General features: G+C 39.0%; 3 protein-coding genes across 3 annotated transcripts; 1 reads left to right on the forward strand and 2 right to left on the reverse strand.

The window, feature by feature from the left end:
- Positions 1–1,033: 1,033 nt before the first annotated feature.
- Positions 1,034–10,567, reverse strand: LOC145216772 (72 kDa type IV collagenase-like). Its single transcript, XM_080084525.1, has 15 exons — positions 10,332–10,567; positions 9,513–9,988; positions 9,228–9,327; positions 8,896–9,019; positions 7,086–7,231; positions 6,642–6,776; positions 6,348–6,521; positions 5,717–5,890; positions 4,554–4,818; positions 4,060–4,193; positions 3,565–3,725; positions 2,821–2,965; positions 2,558–2,726; positions 2,044–2,153; positions 1,034–1,739 (listed from the first exon to the last, which is right to left on the reverse strand). The coding sequence occupies exons 2-15, from the start codon at positions 9,972–9,974 to the stop codon at positions 1,567–1,569; spliced, it is 2,472 nt and encodes an 823-aa protein (XP_079940651.1). The 5' UTR covers positions 9,975–9,988; positions 10,332–10,567; the 3' UTR covers positions 1,034–1,566.
- A 1,141-nt stretch (positions 10,568–11,708) lies between these two features.
- LOC145216837 (guanine nucleotide-binding protein subunit beta-like protein 1) lies at positions 11,709–13,654 on the reverse strand. Its single transcript, XM_080084530.1, has one exon. It carries the CDS (start codon positions 13,057–13,059, stop codon positions 12,064–12,066), a length of 996 nt encoding a protein of 331 aa, XP_079940656.1. The 5' UTR covers positions 13,060–13,654; the 3' UTR covers positions 11,709–12,063.
- Positions 13,655–13,725: 71 nt separating this feature from the next.
- LOC145216821 (saccharopine dehydrogenase-like oxidoreductase) lies at positions 13,726–15,518 on the forward strand. The gene has a single exon (XM_080084528.1). The coding sequence runs from the start codon at positions 13,812–13,814 to the stop codon at positions 15,081–15,083; it is 1,272 nt and encodes a 423-aa protein (XP_079940654.1). The 5' UTR covers positions 13,726–13,811; the 3' UTR covers positions 15,084–15,518.
- The last annotated feature ends 603 nt before the right edge of the window (positions 15,519–16,121 follow it).

Raw genomic sequence — 16,121 nt, forward strand, 5'->3', positions numbered from 1 at the left:
TTGATAATGCATATGGTTTTTGTTTAACTACGGCAAGTCTAAACGTTTTGTTCTTATCCGAGCAAACCGAGCCTTCGGCAAAGGACATGACATCCTGCCTTGTCAGCTGGCAAAACGAGTGATCGGTAAACAACCGATTGAAGCCGGGATGGAGAGGCACCGAGTTGCATGGAATCGATAAGTTATGTTGGCTAAAATATGAAACACCAAGCGATTGTCATTGACAACTATCACCCGCAGGTTGAAGCATCTAATAGGTGCAAAACAAGCTATGCCTCCAATCAACTTAGCTTCCTGATGATGGTTGAGGTCTGGTGATTATTGTAACCACCAGGCAGTCGTTATTTCATTGAATGGGGGTAGAACCGCAACACCAAATGCTATTTTGCAGTATTTTGTTTAACGAACTGGTCCCATACGAAAACGTACAATTTGCACCCTGATCGGTAATTAGGGGCCAAAATCTGGCTTACTCCAAGTCACGGCTTAGCGCCAATCGAGGCTCAGTCGATCCCAGGTCGTAGGTCCGGCTCAGCGGTCTGCAGAAACTCGGATCAGGCTCGGCTCAGCCAAACCTAGGATTCGGTCTGTCACGCATCACCGACGCCAAATTTTCCGAAATCTTGATCCGCGGATCACTGTTAAGCCAGGCTCACGCGCTGAGCCAAGTTTATGCCCACGGATCAACAGACCGTGACGTAAAAAATCCGAGGCTTAGCGATAATCCAGGTTTCTGTATTAGGCCTAAAACTTTTCTCAAACATTTCTTTAAGGAAGTTCTGTGAAGATATTGGTATTAACTATGTTAAACGATGTTTAAACTATGCAATTATTATAATAGCATCGAGCTATATATAAGGTCTCATCAGTGCACCTGGTGACAAGAGATTTGAGTGCCGTAAGGTGGCTATGTAAGCTCATACAACCGATCAATTGTCACTAGCTGCTTATTGATCGAAACATTGCACACCTCGAAACAATGATGAACTATTGCTCTGGCTATGTTTTCATTTTGAAGCTATCAGAATAAAAACAAGGTTTTGTTTCGATTTATTTACACAAGTCGAATAATCGTATGATATAGTTAATATAGTTCAAAAGCTTGAAGAGGATATTTTGAAACAAACTGAACATAAAAATGTTATTAAAAAAAGAATACATGTTTTTCAGCAACCTCGCCCTTCGTAAGTTCATCAAAAGTTTTTGAAAAGGTGATGGTTAATTTTTACCACACGTGCCACCCTTACACAGCAATACCAACTAAGCAGCGCAAAAAGCAGTTTGTAGAACCTGGCGCGCAATTCCCAACCAGTCAGCAAAAAAGCACACCACAGAAGATTTACAATTTCAGCAAAACGGCGCAAGTCTAAGAGTGAACCTTGTACAGACTACCCTAGTGGATTTAAATACGGGTTCGGCTTCTGCTGTGGCGACATGGAAAGCAAACACTGGCATGTACACATACGCTGCGTTGAGCAATATTCAGCAAAAAGGAGCGATGGATGAAAAAAGGGCGACCCATACTGACAAAAGCTATAGATGAGAATTCAACAGGTGATAGCTGAATCAAGGATCCGCCCTTTGTCGGCCCCGCCTTTCTGGGTTTGATACCAGAGGCAAGGCGCCTGGGCTACGTTCTCTGCAACCAAGCCATACTGGCAGCTCTTCGATCTCTGCCACCTGGACCTTGTAGTTGTTTAGCATGTAAACCCTTCCGCCTTGCACGAACATGGAAATTTCTACACACACATAAAGCAAATGGTAAACGAGATTTACGTATACATTACGAATTGATTAGCATAAGATGCTGCAAAGGGGTAATATTTACATTAATGTACGATGTTAGTTACATAAAAACAAAACTTTGTTTTATTTACAGGTAGACCCTTCCCTGAAGCATTTTTTTCGATTTCATTTAATATTAAGAAGATGTTTCACCAGCATGTTTGCAAACATTTGTTTCATGAATTTACAAGTATTACTAGTACTTGTCTTTACATTAAACTGCTGATTGCAACGTACACTTTCCAATAGTTAACTTACTCTTTTTGTTGGGATCCTCCATTGTAGCTTCGATGTTTTGTGGCAGACCAGACCAAGTCGACAGCGACTTCGGGTATCCAGCGTCCATTTTATTTCTTTCCTCGTTATATCTGTAACCAGACAACAGTCGTTCATGACGATTCAGGGAAACAAAGGCCAAAAACTAATATGATAGTGCAGCGGTCGGCAACCTTTTCTGCACTGCGGACCGGTATGAAACCGAAATTTTTATCACGGACCGACCTTTTAAACCGGTGTTCAGCACTAAATTCTAATTACAGTTATTACAACTTTAATTCAATGTGAACCTTGAGCAAGTTTTATGCGGCGCGGTAACACACCCCTCGCGGACCGATGGTTGCCGACCAATGTGATGGAGGTTACCACAAACATCAAAGAATAACAAAGACACAATGACCAATATACATAAAAAAATATATTAATTACCTTCAAAGAATATATCTGACTCATCAGACAAAAACAGCTTAAAATGCAGATATTGTCTCTTATTTACCTGTAGTACTGGTCGCCCACAAAAAAGTACGTTCGTCTTCTGTTCTTAGAGCGCAGCCAGTTAAGAGATGCATCGATGCGATGGACCGACTTTGGAAATCCCAGAGTAGAAAGCTTCTTCGGGTAACCATCCTGAAGTTGAAATCCATTGAAAACCCAATAGCGTTGACCTGGTAACGACAAAGCAACATGACCATTGCTACTTACCCAAAACAGTTTTGTTTGAACACGTTACTTCTGTGCAACGAAAGTTTAACCACGCACCTTTGAAAAACACTATTTTATTGTTGCTGTTCGGTTTAATGTACACAGCGTCAATGGTGCTTGGCAGTCCTGGCCACATTTGATTGATGGAATGAGGACCATTTTTCACACCCGTCATTTCAAACATCCTCCAAAACTGGGTTCCCTGTTAAAAATATGATACTTTTGTTTAAATCCTTGTTGCACAAACCAACATGGTATGATGTGGCGAAATTCAACATGGTGTGATGTGGCGAAATTCAACATGGTGTGATGTGGCGAAGTTCAACATGGTGTGATGTGGGGAAATTCAACATGGTGTGATGGCAACACAGACGAGGACTAATTCCCATTTTCTTTGAAATGCGTTCCATTTGAAAATTGCACGCTGTATTTTTTGCAACAAAAGGCAGTATGTCCTATTGTCCTGTTCTAGTGCCCTGCTCGGTTTTCGCGTATTGCGACAAAAACGTTTAGGTTTGCCTTTTTCAAATAAACTAGAACCACGCATTTCAAAAATGGATGATTGATGTATATTTCCTCGTAACTCTCGTAACATTTATCCGCATGATGTATTATCTTTTTTAGAGTGTAAAGAAGAAATGTTACATTGCTCGATACCTTGTAAGTAAGAAAAGCTTTAATGTTAGGTATTTTTTGTGCTATATTCTGTATATTATATATGTGCCATAACTTATAAAAAAGATCTGCAAAAAGTAAATAGAAACGGTCGATTAAAAAAAATCTAATTCTTTTTCAACCCACCGAGAAAACAAATATTTCCCTTCCAAAGTAAAGCAGAGCATCAACATGCGTGACTTCGCATAAGTTTCCACGATCAACAACAGTGGGTCTAGTGGTGGGTCTGGGCGCGGGTGTTGTGGTACGTCGAGGTCTCGGAGTAGTTGTTGAGCCACTGGTGGGCGCTAAAGATTCATATTTATTACTTTTGGGGTACAGTTGTACGTGTCTTTTGTTTTTATTGAAGGGGCTTATGTGGAGCTTTAGAATAACTAGAGCCAGTTTTACTGCGAGCTGTTAATTTAGAGTAAGCGTGCTGATTGGTACGCAACACAGTAATGTCAACTTTCGTCATGCAATTTTGCAAGCTGCTTTCTTATCATGCTATTTGTATTTAGATTATCAGTAATATATCTCTGCAATAATACAAACTGGACATGAATTGGGTTACTATTAGGTTACTAAACGTATACAGATACCAGAACATAATTTTGTTTACAGAAATATTTGGACACTTACTTTCTGTTTCACTCAAATCTCCGCCACACTGCTCAAGTTGTAGCACAGGAAGAGTTGACCTTCTGGGTGCGTAGAGAGCTCTTGCACCGTTGATATCATCAGTAGGAAGACGCCAGTTTTTCTCGTAATGGTATCTGTCCAAGGTGGGAAAATATTTTTAATAGATCTTCGCGTTTGAATTTAATACTAGGAAAAGCGTTTACATTGCGATATTATTTTCTTAAGTTTGCACTGAAAATAAATCTAAAATGTGGTTCCTTCAGTTTACGTCATTTAGGTATCATATGTTGTCAAATGTTGGGCAACCAAAGTTACCAAATCCGTTACCGTATGCAGAATAAGGTAATTCAGTTGCTATAAGCCAAATAAATGTACTACGCGTTTTGGTAAATCCCATCAGAAAAAGCTAACTAAAACTATCAGCACGTTATATTCTTTCCGTCGGCATGCGAAATGACTCTTCTATACTAAAATTACAAAAAAAAAACACTCACGATGGGTACATCAGCGCCGACGCCTGATTGGAATGATCAAGGCCAATAGCATGTCCAAATTCGTGGGCTGCTACCAAGAACAAGCTGTAGCCATCTCCCTGGCAGAATCCGTATTGCTTGTCCACATCGTAGTTGGCGGTGGTTGAACACCAAAGCCTAAAGTCGCTCCGGCCCACTGTGGTGCAGTCGAGATATTCCTCGCCGTTGAAGATGTATGGGAAATGACATGAAGCCCCGTTTGCGTTGCCCCCGGTGGTGCCTTGTGCTGAATACGTAACAAATTAATTTTACAACTACAATTATAAATAAAAATAAAAAGGTAAACTGTTTTAGTAAACTGTTTTTAAAAAATAAACCGATGAGGCTGTTAAGCAAAAAAAAATTCTTACAATCTTTGAAACGAATGACTTGATGTTTCAAATGAACTAAGTCTACATTAATTTGTTTTTTTTTAATCAGAAATGTAAACAGGCCAATTTCAACCCGAAAATTTATTTAAAGTTTTAATTGGGGCCAAAATTTTAATATAAGTTACAGCATAAACCAATTTGGAATACAGATCTTTCTACTAACATCTAGCCCACGTCCTACAGAAAACATGACGCCAATCAATCTGAATTTTTCTTTAAATTTTAAAACAATACGAGTTCGACGTTGACTACCACAGGTGTCAATAAACAACAACATTGTATGTATAGAAACGTGCCCTTAGTAGAGTGGAGCTTCCTTTCCATAGTTTGGTTCAATAGAGGCGAACCACTAGTGACCTGACGTGCACAATGGCTATCCGGATCACAAGTTTCCAGCATGGAATTTTTGCTCTAATACGTGCTGTGAATTCCTACAGGCCAGGGTGCAGAATGGGGCCATTGGGTTTTTGAGCGATTTTATTAATTCGATTTTGTTAAGATAATGTTTTTTTGCGATTTTGTTGATTCAATCTATTTTGCATTGATTTTTTTGCCACCTAAAAATAATTGTATATTGTGAAATTTACAGTAGTTTTACACCCGGATTCGACGATATAATCGATAAAAAGATATTGTAGTGTGATTGCAGTCTCAAATGATAACTTCAAGTGGTATTTTACTGCTTAGAAACGAAACTCTACTTTCAACTTGACAACTCCAACCATCTTATGTAAAATTCACACCCATTCATACCTCGGTCCGGGCAAAATGCCCATTTAGAGTCCGCGTCGAAGTCACTTGTAGTTGCACACCACCTGTATCCGTCCTGCCTTCCCTCTGTGGTGCAGCTGTCGTACGATTTGCCCAGGAACGTAAAGGGAAAAACACAAGGATCGCCGTTCCCATTGCCTCCATAAGTAAATAGTGCTGCACAAAAACACATAGATTTTAATGTTTCTAAGAGCAACAAATCCTGTGACGCCGGAGTTGATTAGAGTTATAGGTATAAAGGAATAGGTCCGACTCGAGTTTGAATAAAAACCGACTGGTTGGGCCTGACTTACTTATTTTTATTTGTGCCGCAATTTCATCAACTTTCAGGTGGTTCCAAAATTATTTTCAAAGATTATACTTTTTTCGAGTAGAAGCTGGTGTTTAGGTGAAAGCAAATTTTAGGACAGCACAACTGCGACCGGTGAACAGCAAAACCATTCAAACAAACGATTTTTTAAAACTAACACAGACAAACGATTTTTTTTTAAAACTGTGGCAAAGCCTATTGTAGCGTAGCGTATTTGCTTCTAAACTGGTGTTATAAACTAGTTTAAGCCTCTATCACTTAACGCAAGGAGTTTTAATCTGGAATAGCAGCACTTAAACTTACTTTCGTGAGGACAGAACCCGAATTTTTGATCCAAGTCGTAATTTGGCACAGTTGCGCACCAAGCAAGGCCGTCGTCTCGTCCTGCAGTTGTACAAGTCGTGTATTCGACGTTCTCGAAGATGAATGGGAACACACATGCCGCACCATTGCTGTTACCATAGTAGGTCGTGTACACTGTTAAAAAAAACAAAAGTTGTGATTTCCCTACAAGCCGAAGCATTACGCAAGGAACAGATTCAGATTAAGGCTTAACGATTGAATCTGTCACATAGTAATGTTTAGGAAAAAAAGTACCTCTTCCTTCTCCCTGTGTCCAAAACTCGGCCTCGTCAAAATGCGTATCTCCAGCGAGTGCGGTGGTCCCTGCTGTAAATGCGTGGGCAAGCAAACCGTTCTGTTGATCAAAGGGATATCCGTCGCCATGCTCACCTGCAGTGGTAATAGAAAATACTTTTAACATTACAATATCTTGCGATAAACTGATATAAACGGGCAAAACTATTTACAAGACTACATTCAAATCGGTGGAGAAACCTTACCACCTTTCATATTCATAAAATCTATGTGTCTTTTGGTCTGTTTGGCCGTTTGAGGCTGAGATCAAACATCGTCCTAAGTTCGGTTTTGGGCAAATATCACATCTGTCGTATATACATACGTGTACAGTTATAGGTGGTGTCTATTGTGTTTCATAATGCTGTGGATCTATCAAGTCAATATCCAATTAGGTCAACGTACCGTATCCAAAGTATATGATCATGTCCGCGTTGCTCTGGTCTGTTTCCACGAAGTCAAGTTCAACTATCTCCTCCCACACACGGAAAGCTCTTTTAAATGTGTTTCTCACCAGGCAGGGACTCATGTCTGGAGTGTAGCCCGTAATTCTGCAAAAACATATGTTTGTTACCAAGTAACCTGGTGTATAGCACAAACTTGTAAGTGGGCCTGAAATTAGGCCCTAAACGCGACCCGTAAAATCCAATATTGCGCTAGAAAGTTGTGAAAAATGCGAATAAATAGTAACGGAGTGTGAAGTCAGGCCCGAAACATGTCCGGCATATTAAAACTTGAACCAAACCTGGCCTGAAAAGCGGAACCCGACCTACAACTCGATATTAAAACCACGCCCATGCCACGCCTACAATGGGACATTAAATTCGCAACAACAACATGTTAAGTTTCCTATACTAGAGCAATTGGTGTGAATGTCAGCAATCAAGTACGTGGCACGCCAGCTGTCCGACGAACGATTCGAGATCTGTTGACGACCAATCGCACAGTCACGTGACAAGAGACGGTGATGCGTCACCAGTGAGTCATGAGATGAGACGAACTCCTGCGGGTTCTGCGGTCGCACCGAAAAGTTGTTGTCGAGTGCGTTGCAAGACCTTTTTACATATGGTTACCAAACAAATTTCACTGTGGACTAACTATTGTCTGACAAGCAAAAACAAATGCAACAAAAATTCTAAAGAGAAAATCTTTAGAATTCTAAAGAGAAAAAACGACTTTTCTTTAGTTTTTTCCACATGGAATCAAGCTGCAGTAATTGTCGGAAAAAAACTGGCTGTCGATGTTTATGGGTAACATGATAGAAGGCGTTGAGCATTGCCATGTACTAAACAATTTGTTCATAGCCCAACGAAAATACGACAATGTCTTTGTAACTTACTATTTAAAGGAAAATAATTATCACCTGAAATTTGGAAAATGAATTTGTTACAGTTCCGACGTAAATTTCCAAAATTACTTACAACAAAGTTCCCCCAAACATGTCAATGTCTTTAAACATTTCTGGAAGTTGGCCCTAAACGAGGTGTTTGGAAAAACATAAAACCCCGCTGGGAATCCCTTAAACTATGACGTCACAAGTTTATGACGCATGTGGTCAGCCGAGGTCGGTCGTCATGGCATCCATTCAAGACATTCTGTGGGCCATGAATCAAAGGAAATTACGATTTCTCATTCATTGGTAATTGGAAAGTCCTTGCGACCAACGAAGCTTGTTTGGAGTTAAATACATTAGCTATCGTCCCTAATACGCATGTTGGAATATTATTCTTAAGTCAGAACTTCCTACGGATCACTGTCTTGATGCAGAAGAATGCATTAAGTCAGCGGTTCTCAACTCGATTCAAGCCATGGGCCATCAGTCAAATTAAAAATATAGGCTATCGTGGATCACCCATTTTTGAGTGAGATTAAAGATCGTATACACGTCAAACATTTTGGCCTACAATGTATTTCTTTCAACTAAATTTCGAGTAAGTTTAATTTATTTGACATCTAACCCTGAAATATATTAATTTTAAACATCCTGTGGACCACCTAAAAGTCATCATGGACAACCAATTGAGAATAGCTAGGTTACATTACGTAAAACCCAAACAGTGTATAAATCCCCATAAACAACCATATTTGCATCTTATATTTTATGGTCTGTTTTTTTGACGGGCTCTTATTTATTTTCCACCAAAGGTAATTTCGAATTTGTTTTTCTATCATTTTTATTTCTAAGCTTTACAGCAAAACGAGTTAGTGGTCTCACTTGTAAGTTACAGTGCTTTCGGTCCAGTGTTCTCTGTTCGGAAAAAGTCGATACGCAGCGGGCTGATCAGGATAGCCACATCGAGGCTTGAGCATCATGGCAACTGTCCTGTCATCGAGCTCACCTGCAAATGCAATGTGTAAAATTGTGAACCCACTGTTGTTGCTACCAAATTCTGTGTTTATTTAGCGACTGTCTCAAAAAGTTTCTTGGTCAATAGTCATATTTATGTTAACTATATTACCATGTACCTATAATTAGAGCACTGTCCAGCAGTAAAAACTGTAAACAACACATGCTGATACGTCAAGTTAATATTAGCTGCGAGTTACCTGTTTCTTCCAGGCCGTAATTGCGTTGAAACTGCGTAACTAACTCTGCTTTGGTCACCAGCGAACCCTCAGTTGTGTAGTTAAAGTTGAACAAAAATTGCTGCAAACAAATAACACCAATAAGCAACCACGATCACAACTTATATCTTTTGGCCAAAGTTTCTTGTTTTTGCTAGTTAATCCAGTATGACTTCGAACTATGAGCTAAAATTACTCAAAACTTTGTTTGATTTGGGTTTTAGCATGGAAATGTATGTTATTTTTACCACATTCAACACTGTTTACCAGAGCAATATCTTCCTTTTGGGACTGGGTGAGTTGGTGTATTCCATCGGCAATCGGCCTTCCGAGATTAGGATCAGGAGGCACGTCGGTTGAATGCAGACTTGGTGGGACATTAGATGGGGGCACTGGGTTATTGCCAAAGTTTGCTGAAAGCTGCGAACGTTGTTGCCTAATGTAAGAAGGCTGGGCTCCCGGAATACCTCCGGAGGGAATCTCTAAGTTCTGTGGAGGTGGCGCTAAATGCACGCTGGTGTAAGGTCCCTCTCCGGCCGGGCCCAATTTATTGAGGCGCAGTCTTTTGACCCTCTGGAAATCGCGGGGACGCCATGTACCTCTCAAACGATTTGGACGCCGGCGCCTGGGTCTGCCTGCTTGTAGACGCCGACCTCCTCTGCCACTTTCGCACAGACTAACTACAACTAGCAGCAGGACAACCACTGCCAGTAGCTTGGTGAATCGCATGTTTACTTATTGAGCTGAAATACAAAACAACACATAAAAAACAATTCTTAGTTGTTTCTAGCATTACTTTTTTATCGCCCCCTTAGTTTCAAGTAAAATTGCTTTGCACTAAGCGCAACGGCAAAACAAAATGATACGGGACCCTGATCATTGCTGCATTTCTTTGTCTGTCAGGCCGTCATGCAATAGCAGTCGACCGAAACCCAATAAGATTTGGTTGCAAAATCAACCAAGCGGCCAACCTCGAACGTCTGCACAGTAGCATAGAAAAAGTAAAACATAATATTGACCGTTTGGCGATCAGGGTTTTATAGGCCAGGACTTCCGCAATGTTAATGAATGAGAAAATCCCTTTACCTGTGACTCATAAAGACGGCACTGGAACCGCAAATCTCACCGAAGTCACTTGATACCGAAAAAGGCTGCATTTGCTGACATGACAAGTTGATACCACAGGGATAGTGTGATTTCACTGTAAAACCAGGTGTATCCTAATCTCAGTAATGGGTCACTAAGTTCTTTCTCAGCAAAGCAAATATGCTTTCTCCACAAACACAACCAGTAATTATGTTGAAACCTGGTCATCAGCATTCTCTCCGCCAATTGTGATTGATGACATAAGTGTCTGCGGCAATATTTTACACCACGCACACTTTACATCCAGAATTTACCGGCCAGTGGAGAACGCCAGACAATCAAAACACCCTTGGCTTATTCAGCAAAAATCGTATTCCCAAAGCTAATGATTCAGCAGAATAGCAGTTGATCCCCAAATGATAAATCTGATCAGTTTGTGACAACGAAGCTGTTTGCGGATTTAATTCTCCAGGGATTTTCTCCCTACTGGTGACTAATAGTTTAAAGTTCGTTGCACTGTAACTGGTTGTAGCCTAAGTATGTTCCTAGCATTATGCTGCGAATTATTCCAGAAAGCTTGATAACGCATGGTCCACGTGACTTTTTTCATCAACAATTCCGCCATACGTTAAGTTTGCTCTTCGGTGATGCGAAAAATGAGAATTAAAGTGCCGAAGTTACGAAAACTACATCATATACGTATACGTAACTTAAAATTGTTGCAAAAAAACTTGTGACAAATGATGTCCCAGTATATTTAACACAGCGGTTATCAAACTCGGGTCCGCGGTCCTTTAGGCCAGGGGTCTGTGAGGCGATTTTTGGGGGACCGCGAAAAGGTTGGGGTACTTCTATAATCTTCTTTGGCGTCAGTTGGTGACACTAAATCAGTTAAAATCAAAGTAGAATTAAGAATCACTGTCTCCATTGCTAAACAATAGCCTTTATTGCATGACAACTAAGAAAAATGGAATTGTTTGCGCACAATCGCAATGTTTGTTTGTTTTTGTCTCGATTGTGATGTCACGAGCTGTCTTTGGATTATTATTAAGCGCCATTTTGCATAACTAGCAAAAATCCTGCAACCAACTTTCGTTTTTCTGAAATACACATTCAGGCTTAAGGACCGCGAGCCCTCGAAATACTGACAAAGAGACCGTTTTGAAAAAACTATATAAATTTTGAGGACCACTGATTTAACACAATGTTTACATTAAGATTCTACTGGGGCTGTTATGTGACCTGATTCCGGCGGCTGCACGATTACTAATAAACGTAAAATCATAGTTGTCTGGCAAGTTCTGCATTCAAACTGTAACGTACGTCATTTAAAGTCTACCCCTTCGTACTTGGATGCATAAACACCACTGATAGAAGCACAGTTGCTTTACCTGTTTATAAACAATTGTGAACAAAGGTACTGTATAAGTGTGGCAGAGGTTTTTTCCTAATTCACTTAAAATAGGTAATAATAACACATGTACTAAACGGCAGAAACAATAATACCATCCATTTGAAATTTTAACTATGAAACATGTATCTTTTTGTTTACAGTTGTTTTGTTTACAACAAAACAAAGTTACTCATGACATTACTTACAACTGAAAAGACTTCTTTCTAAGACACACTTTTTTGTATGCAAATCAAATTAACTTTTTGGAAAATCACACCAATGGTGGTATTGTATAGGGTTGTTTTTTATCTGGCACAAAACTGTTGTAACAACAAAGCATTATTTGTTATAAACGTCCCAAATACTAATTTTTGTGTCATTTGCCCCACATGCAAGAAGTTGTTTTCCATTTATTGAAGGCCCAGAAAATGCCAAAGCTTGCAAAGTACCTTTATGGTATTCCAAAACTGCCAAAGGTTTGCAAGACTTCCAGCTAAATATGCGTAGTTTATAATCCCAGCCACCAGTGGCAAATATTTTGGAATCACTGCGAACCTTAACAGATGCAATACCAGGGTTAGGCAGTTCATATGATTTCAAAGTCTGGTATGCATAGGAAAATTCCTTGTTGCAGTAATCACCAAATGACCATTTTGTAATGACATTTGTAGCAGAACCACATACTCCTAAAAAGTGTTCATCACAGGTATCTAGACACATCACAGGTTCATTATAAATTCTTTCAGCTTGTGATAAAATGTTATAATCCATAACATCCCATAGTAGCATTGAACCATCTTCATAACCAACACAGGCATGTATTCGATTATTTTCCACCAATTTTGCTGTCATAGGCATTCCCAGTGTTAGATGTTTTGGTGGCACTAGTCTAGCTATTATTTTACAATTTTCTAAATCCCAAATATTAAATGAAGATTTTTCCTCTCCTGGTACACCGACAATCAGCCTTGATTGTTTTTGCTTTAACACTGTAGCTTTACAAAAAGCTACATTTGATATAACAAGTGAAACAACAGGTCTTGATAAACCATCTGTTGTTATATTTGACAAAGTAAGATTTCCACTTTTATCTAAAGTGACCAACTTGTTGTCATTAAGTCCACAAGCTGACAAGGTAGTTACTGCACCAACAGGTGGTATATTGCAAATCGTTCTTCTGGTGTCCAAATTCCATAAATCAACACCACCAGCTCCTCCACATGCAGAAAGTAAGTATTTACTAGAATCTCCACAGTCATTAAAGTCCCAGAACTGTAAGTCTGTAATTGCCTCACCGCTTTTCTTGAGTACAAACTCAGGTGATAAGGTGCTCATTGCCCCAAAATTGTTTAAACCATGGTGGTAAAGCAAGTTGTATTCAAAGTGCCAAAGCAAGTGTTATGACCTGACTTGCACTATTAAACATGTTCATTTTTGTCAGTAAAAACAAACAAACTAGCATTCGAAAGGTTTGACAAACATTTAGTTTATGATTTTGCCATTGTAAGTACAATAGGCGAGGTTCAATGTTTTTACACTTGTCGACTATTGAAGATAAAAATTCATCTAAGGGAAATCACCCGATTTGTATTTGTCACGTGTTGCCATTGAAACAAGGAATTTTATTATTTTATGACATTAAGCAGTCAATAAATCATATTCAGAAGGCCCTAATTTTTTTTGTAAGTAATCTGTTCCTGTGCACAATGTTAATAACATTACGGTGCAAATTAAATGTCTTAATCGATGCTCGCTCAGGCGTGGCTTAACTTCTCAAGTTAAATGTTTGCCGACATAATACCGATAAGGTGGACTTTGCCCGAGCTTCCAGTACTTTCGAATACCACAGCCATATGAATTTACGGTGTTTAACATTGTCATGCCAAGCAGTACTTTTGTATTGCAGTTACCTAAAAAAATCTGTCACAGGCTTAACAGTTACTAAGACAATAATAGGTATTTTTGCAGAATGTTAACCAATTTATTTTGCTATTTCAAATTTTAGCAACTTTAATTGCAGATAATTTAGCAGCTATATTCACTCTGTGTTAAGTTAACCCATACCTTGCAAAGGCACATTTAAAGCGATGGGGTCGGAAAGAGAATTTGACTTCATCATATTTGGTGCATCTGGTTTCACTGGACAGTATGTTGTCCAAGAAATGCTGGAGGTCAATCGTGAAGAGGGTTTGAATTGGGCAATTGCTGGACGTAGTATGGTGAAATTGGAAAAAGTACTGTCTGACATGAGAAATAAAGGAGCTAGCACACAAAATGATCCAGAAGTCCAAAAAATAATTGCCGATATTAGTGATTACCAATCACTGCTTCTAATGTGTAAGCGGGCAAAAGTTATTTTAGACTGTGTGGGTCCATACAGATTTTTCGGGGAAGCTGTGGTCAAAGCTTGTGTGGAAGCAAAAACCAGCTATGTGGACATTTGCGGTGAACCTCAGTTCTTGGAAAACATGCAATTAAAATATAGTGATGGTGCAAAACAGGGTGGAATTTACATTGTTGGTGCCTGTGGGTTTGATTCTGTGCCAAGTGAAATGGGTGTGGTATTTGCAGAGCAGCAATTTGATGGCATTTTAAATAGTGTTCAATGTTACTTCAAAACGAAAACAGGAAAGTCGGGCTCTGGTCTTCATTTTGGTACATATGAAAGTGCAGTGTATGGTTTAAGTGATACAAATAACCTGATTAAGATTCGCAAGGCATTCAACAATCAGCCTTTGCCCATGGTTGGTCCCAAAGCAAAACCAAAGGGAGCTGTTCACTATCAGTCCGAACTACAGAAGTATGCTATTCCCTTTCTGGGAGCGGATCCATCTGTTGTTAAGCGGTCACGTCGCTTTTTGTATGAGAAGGATGAAGTGCCACCAGTGCAGTATATAATGTACATGTGTATTCCTGGATTTTGGAATCTGTTTCTTTTAATGTTCTTTGGGGGACTTTTTAAATTTCTTGCCATGCGGTCATGGGGAAGAAAGTTGCTGCTTAATCATCCAAAGTTCTTCACTGCTGGAATGTGTAGTCATGAAGGGCCTACAGAACAGCAGTTGGCTGAAACCTCATTTTCCCTGACAATGTACTGTGAAGGCTACTCAAACAGAAAGAATGATGAATGTGGGCGCACTGATCGACCAGACAAGAAAATGACAGTTGAAGTGTGGGGCCAAGAGCCAGGATATGTGGTTACTCCTCGTATTATGGTACAAAGTGCAATTGTAATTCTTAAAGAGAAAGATAAGCTTCCAACTGATGGGGGTGTCTACCCACCAGGTGCTGCATTTTACAGAACCTCTCTAATTGACCGACTTGTGAAAAGAGGAATGAAATTCAATGTTATTGGCTAAATATGCATGAGTTTAGTGTTGTTTTATGAGCCAACTTTTTTGTTGATTTGCTTGGCTCATAACAGATTTGTCCCAAAAGACTGAAGTTTGATTAATATTTGTTATTTTGGTGGTAAAAGTAAACATGTTTTTTATTGTATCTAAAACTAAATATTTCAACATTTAAAATTACTTACTAAACCATGTTGTTCATTAACCAAAAACAGCATATATTTAGATAATTTTAAAAGGTGTAAAATGCTGAATCTCAACCTAATCAATAGGTATGGTTCTAAACCTACACCTTTATCTACTAAATCATTGCTGTGGATATTGTTTTCACATTTTACTAATTTTATGATTTGTTGTGCTTGTCTATTTTTGTGTTTTTCGTACAGATATGTATGTTTTTGTGACAGAGAATGCATGATTCTTCAATACATTCAATTAATAAAACATGCAGGAGTTTCTTGAGAAGCATATAAAAAAGAATTTAAAAGTATGAAATTCGAAAATCCAACGATCAAAATTATTAAACTCCGTATTGTACCAACCATATTTCAACCGCAAACGCAATAACCAGCTAAACGCTCAAACTTTTCCAGTGTAAAATCACTGTGCTATATATAATCAAGAAATCAAGGCAGTTAAAAGAAGCAAATCTCAAGGATTGCGTAATTTACTGCCACGAACGGGCAAAACTTCAAATGCAAGAGCCCCTATTATAAGATTTTCCAGATCCACACTAAACCAATGAGGGCAGATTTCCCGCGTAATTGTAAATCTTTGGATGCCCGTAATCTATTTATCCGTCAAATCATTTTCGTGATTGCAGTACATATTTTCAAAACGGTTTTCAGATGCACAGAAGACAATAAAAAAGGCATCAGTGGTTTTAACAAAAATACAAAAATGTGGAAATGTAACATATAAAATGCAAGATTTACTGTTTTGTAAAAGTGGATGAGCAAAAAGTAAACCCACAAAACAACCATAGTCGTCATGCGGTTCTGTAAAATATGTTTTTGCGATTTTTTAAAGCTCTTTTACCATTTTTAG

Source organism: Phallusia mammillata, chromosome 1 (genome assembly GCF_965637545.1).
Source record: "Phallusia mammillata chromosome 1, kaPhaMamm4.hap1.1, whole genome shotgun sequence".
Classification (NCBI taxonomy): domain Eukaryota; kingdom Metazoa; phylum Chordata; class Ascidiacea; order Phlebobranchia; family Ascidiidae; genus Phallusia; species Phallusia mammillata.

Bases quoted from the DNA above. Each gene is read 5' to 3' on its own strand.
- LOC145216772 (XM_080084525.1), bottom strand. From the start codon at position 9,974: ATGCGATTCACCAAGCTACTGGCAGTGGTTGTCCTGCTGCTAGTTGTA. The intron at 2,966-3,564 runs GTGGGTTGAAAA...TATTTTTAACAG, and splicing joins GGGAAATATTTGTTTTCTCG to GGAACCCAGTTTTGGAGGAT. The intron at 2,154-2,557 runs GTAAATAAGAGA...GTCTGGTTACAG, and splicing joins GTGGGCGACCAGTACTACAG to ATATAACGAGGAAAGAAATA.
- LOC145216837 (XM_080084530.1), bottom strand. From the start codon at position 13,059: ATGAGCACCTTATCACCTGAGTTTGTACTCAAGAAAAGCGGTGAGGCA.
- LOC145216821 (XM_080084528.1), top strand. From the start codon at position 13,812: ATGGGGTCGGAAAGAGAATTTGACTTCATCATATTTGGTGCATCTGGT.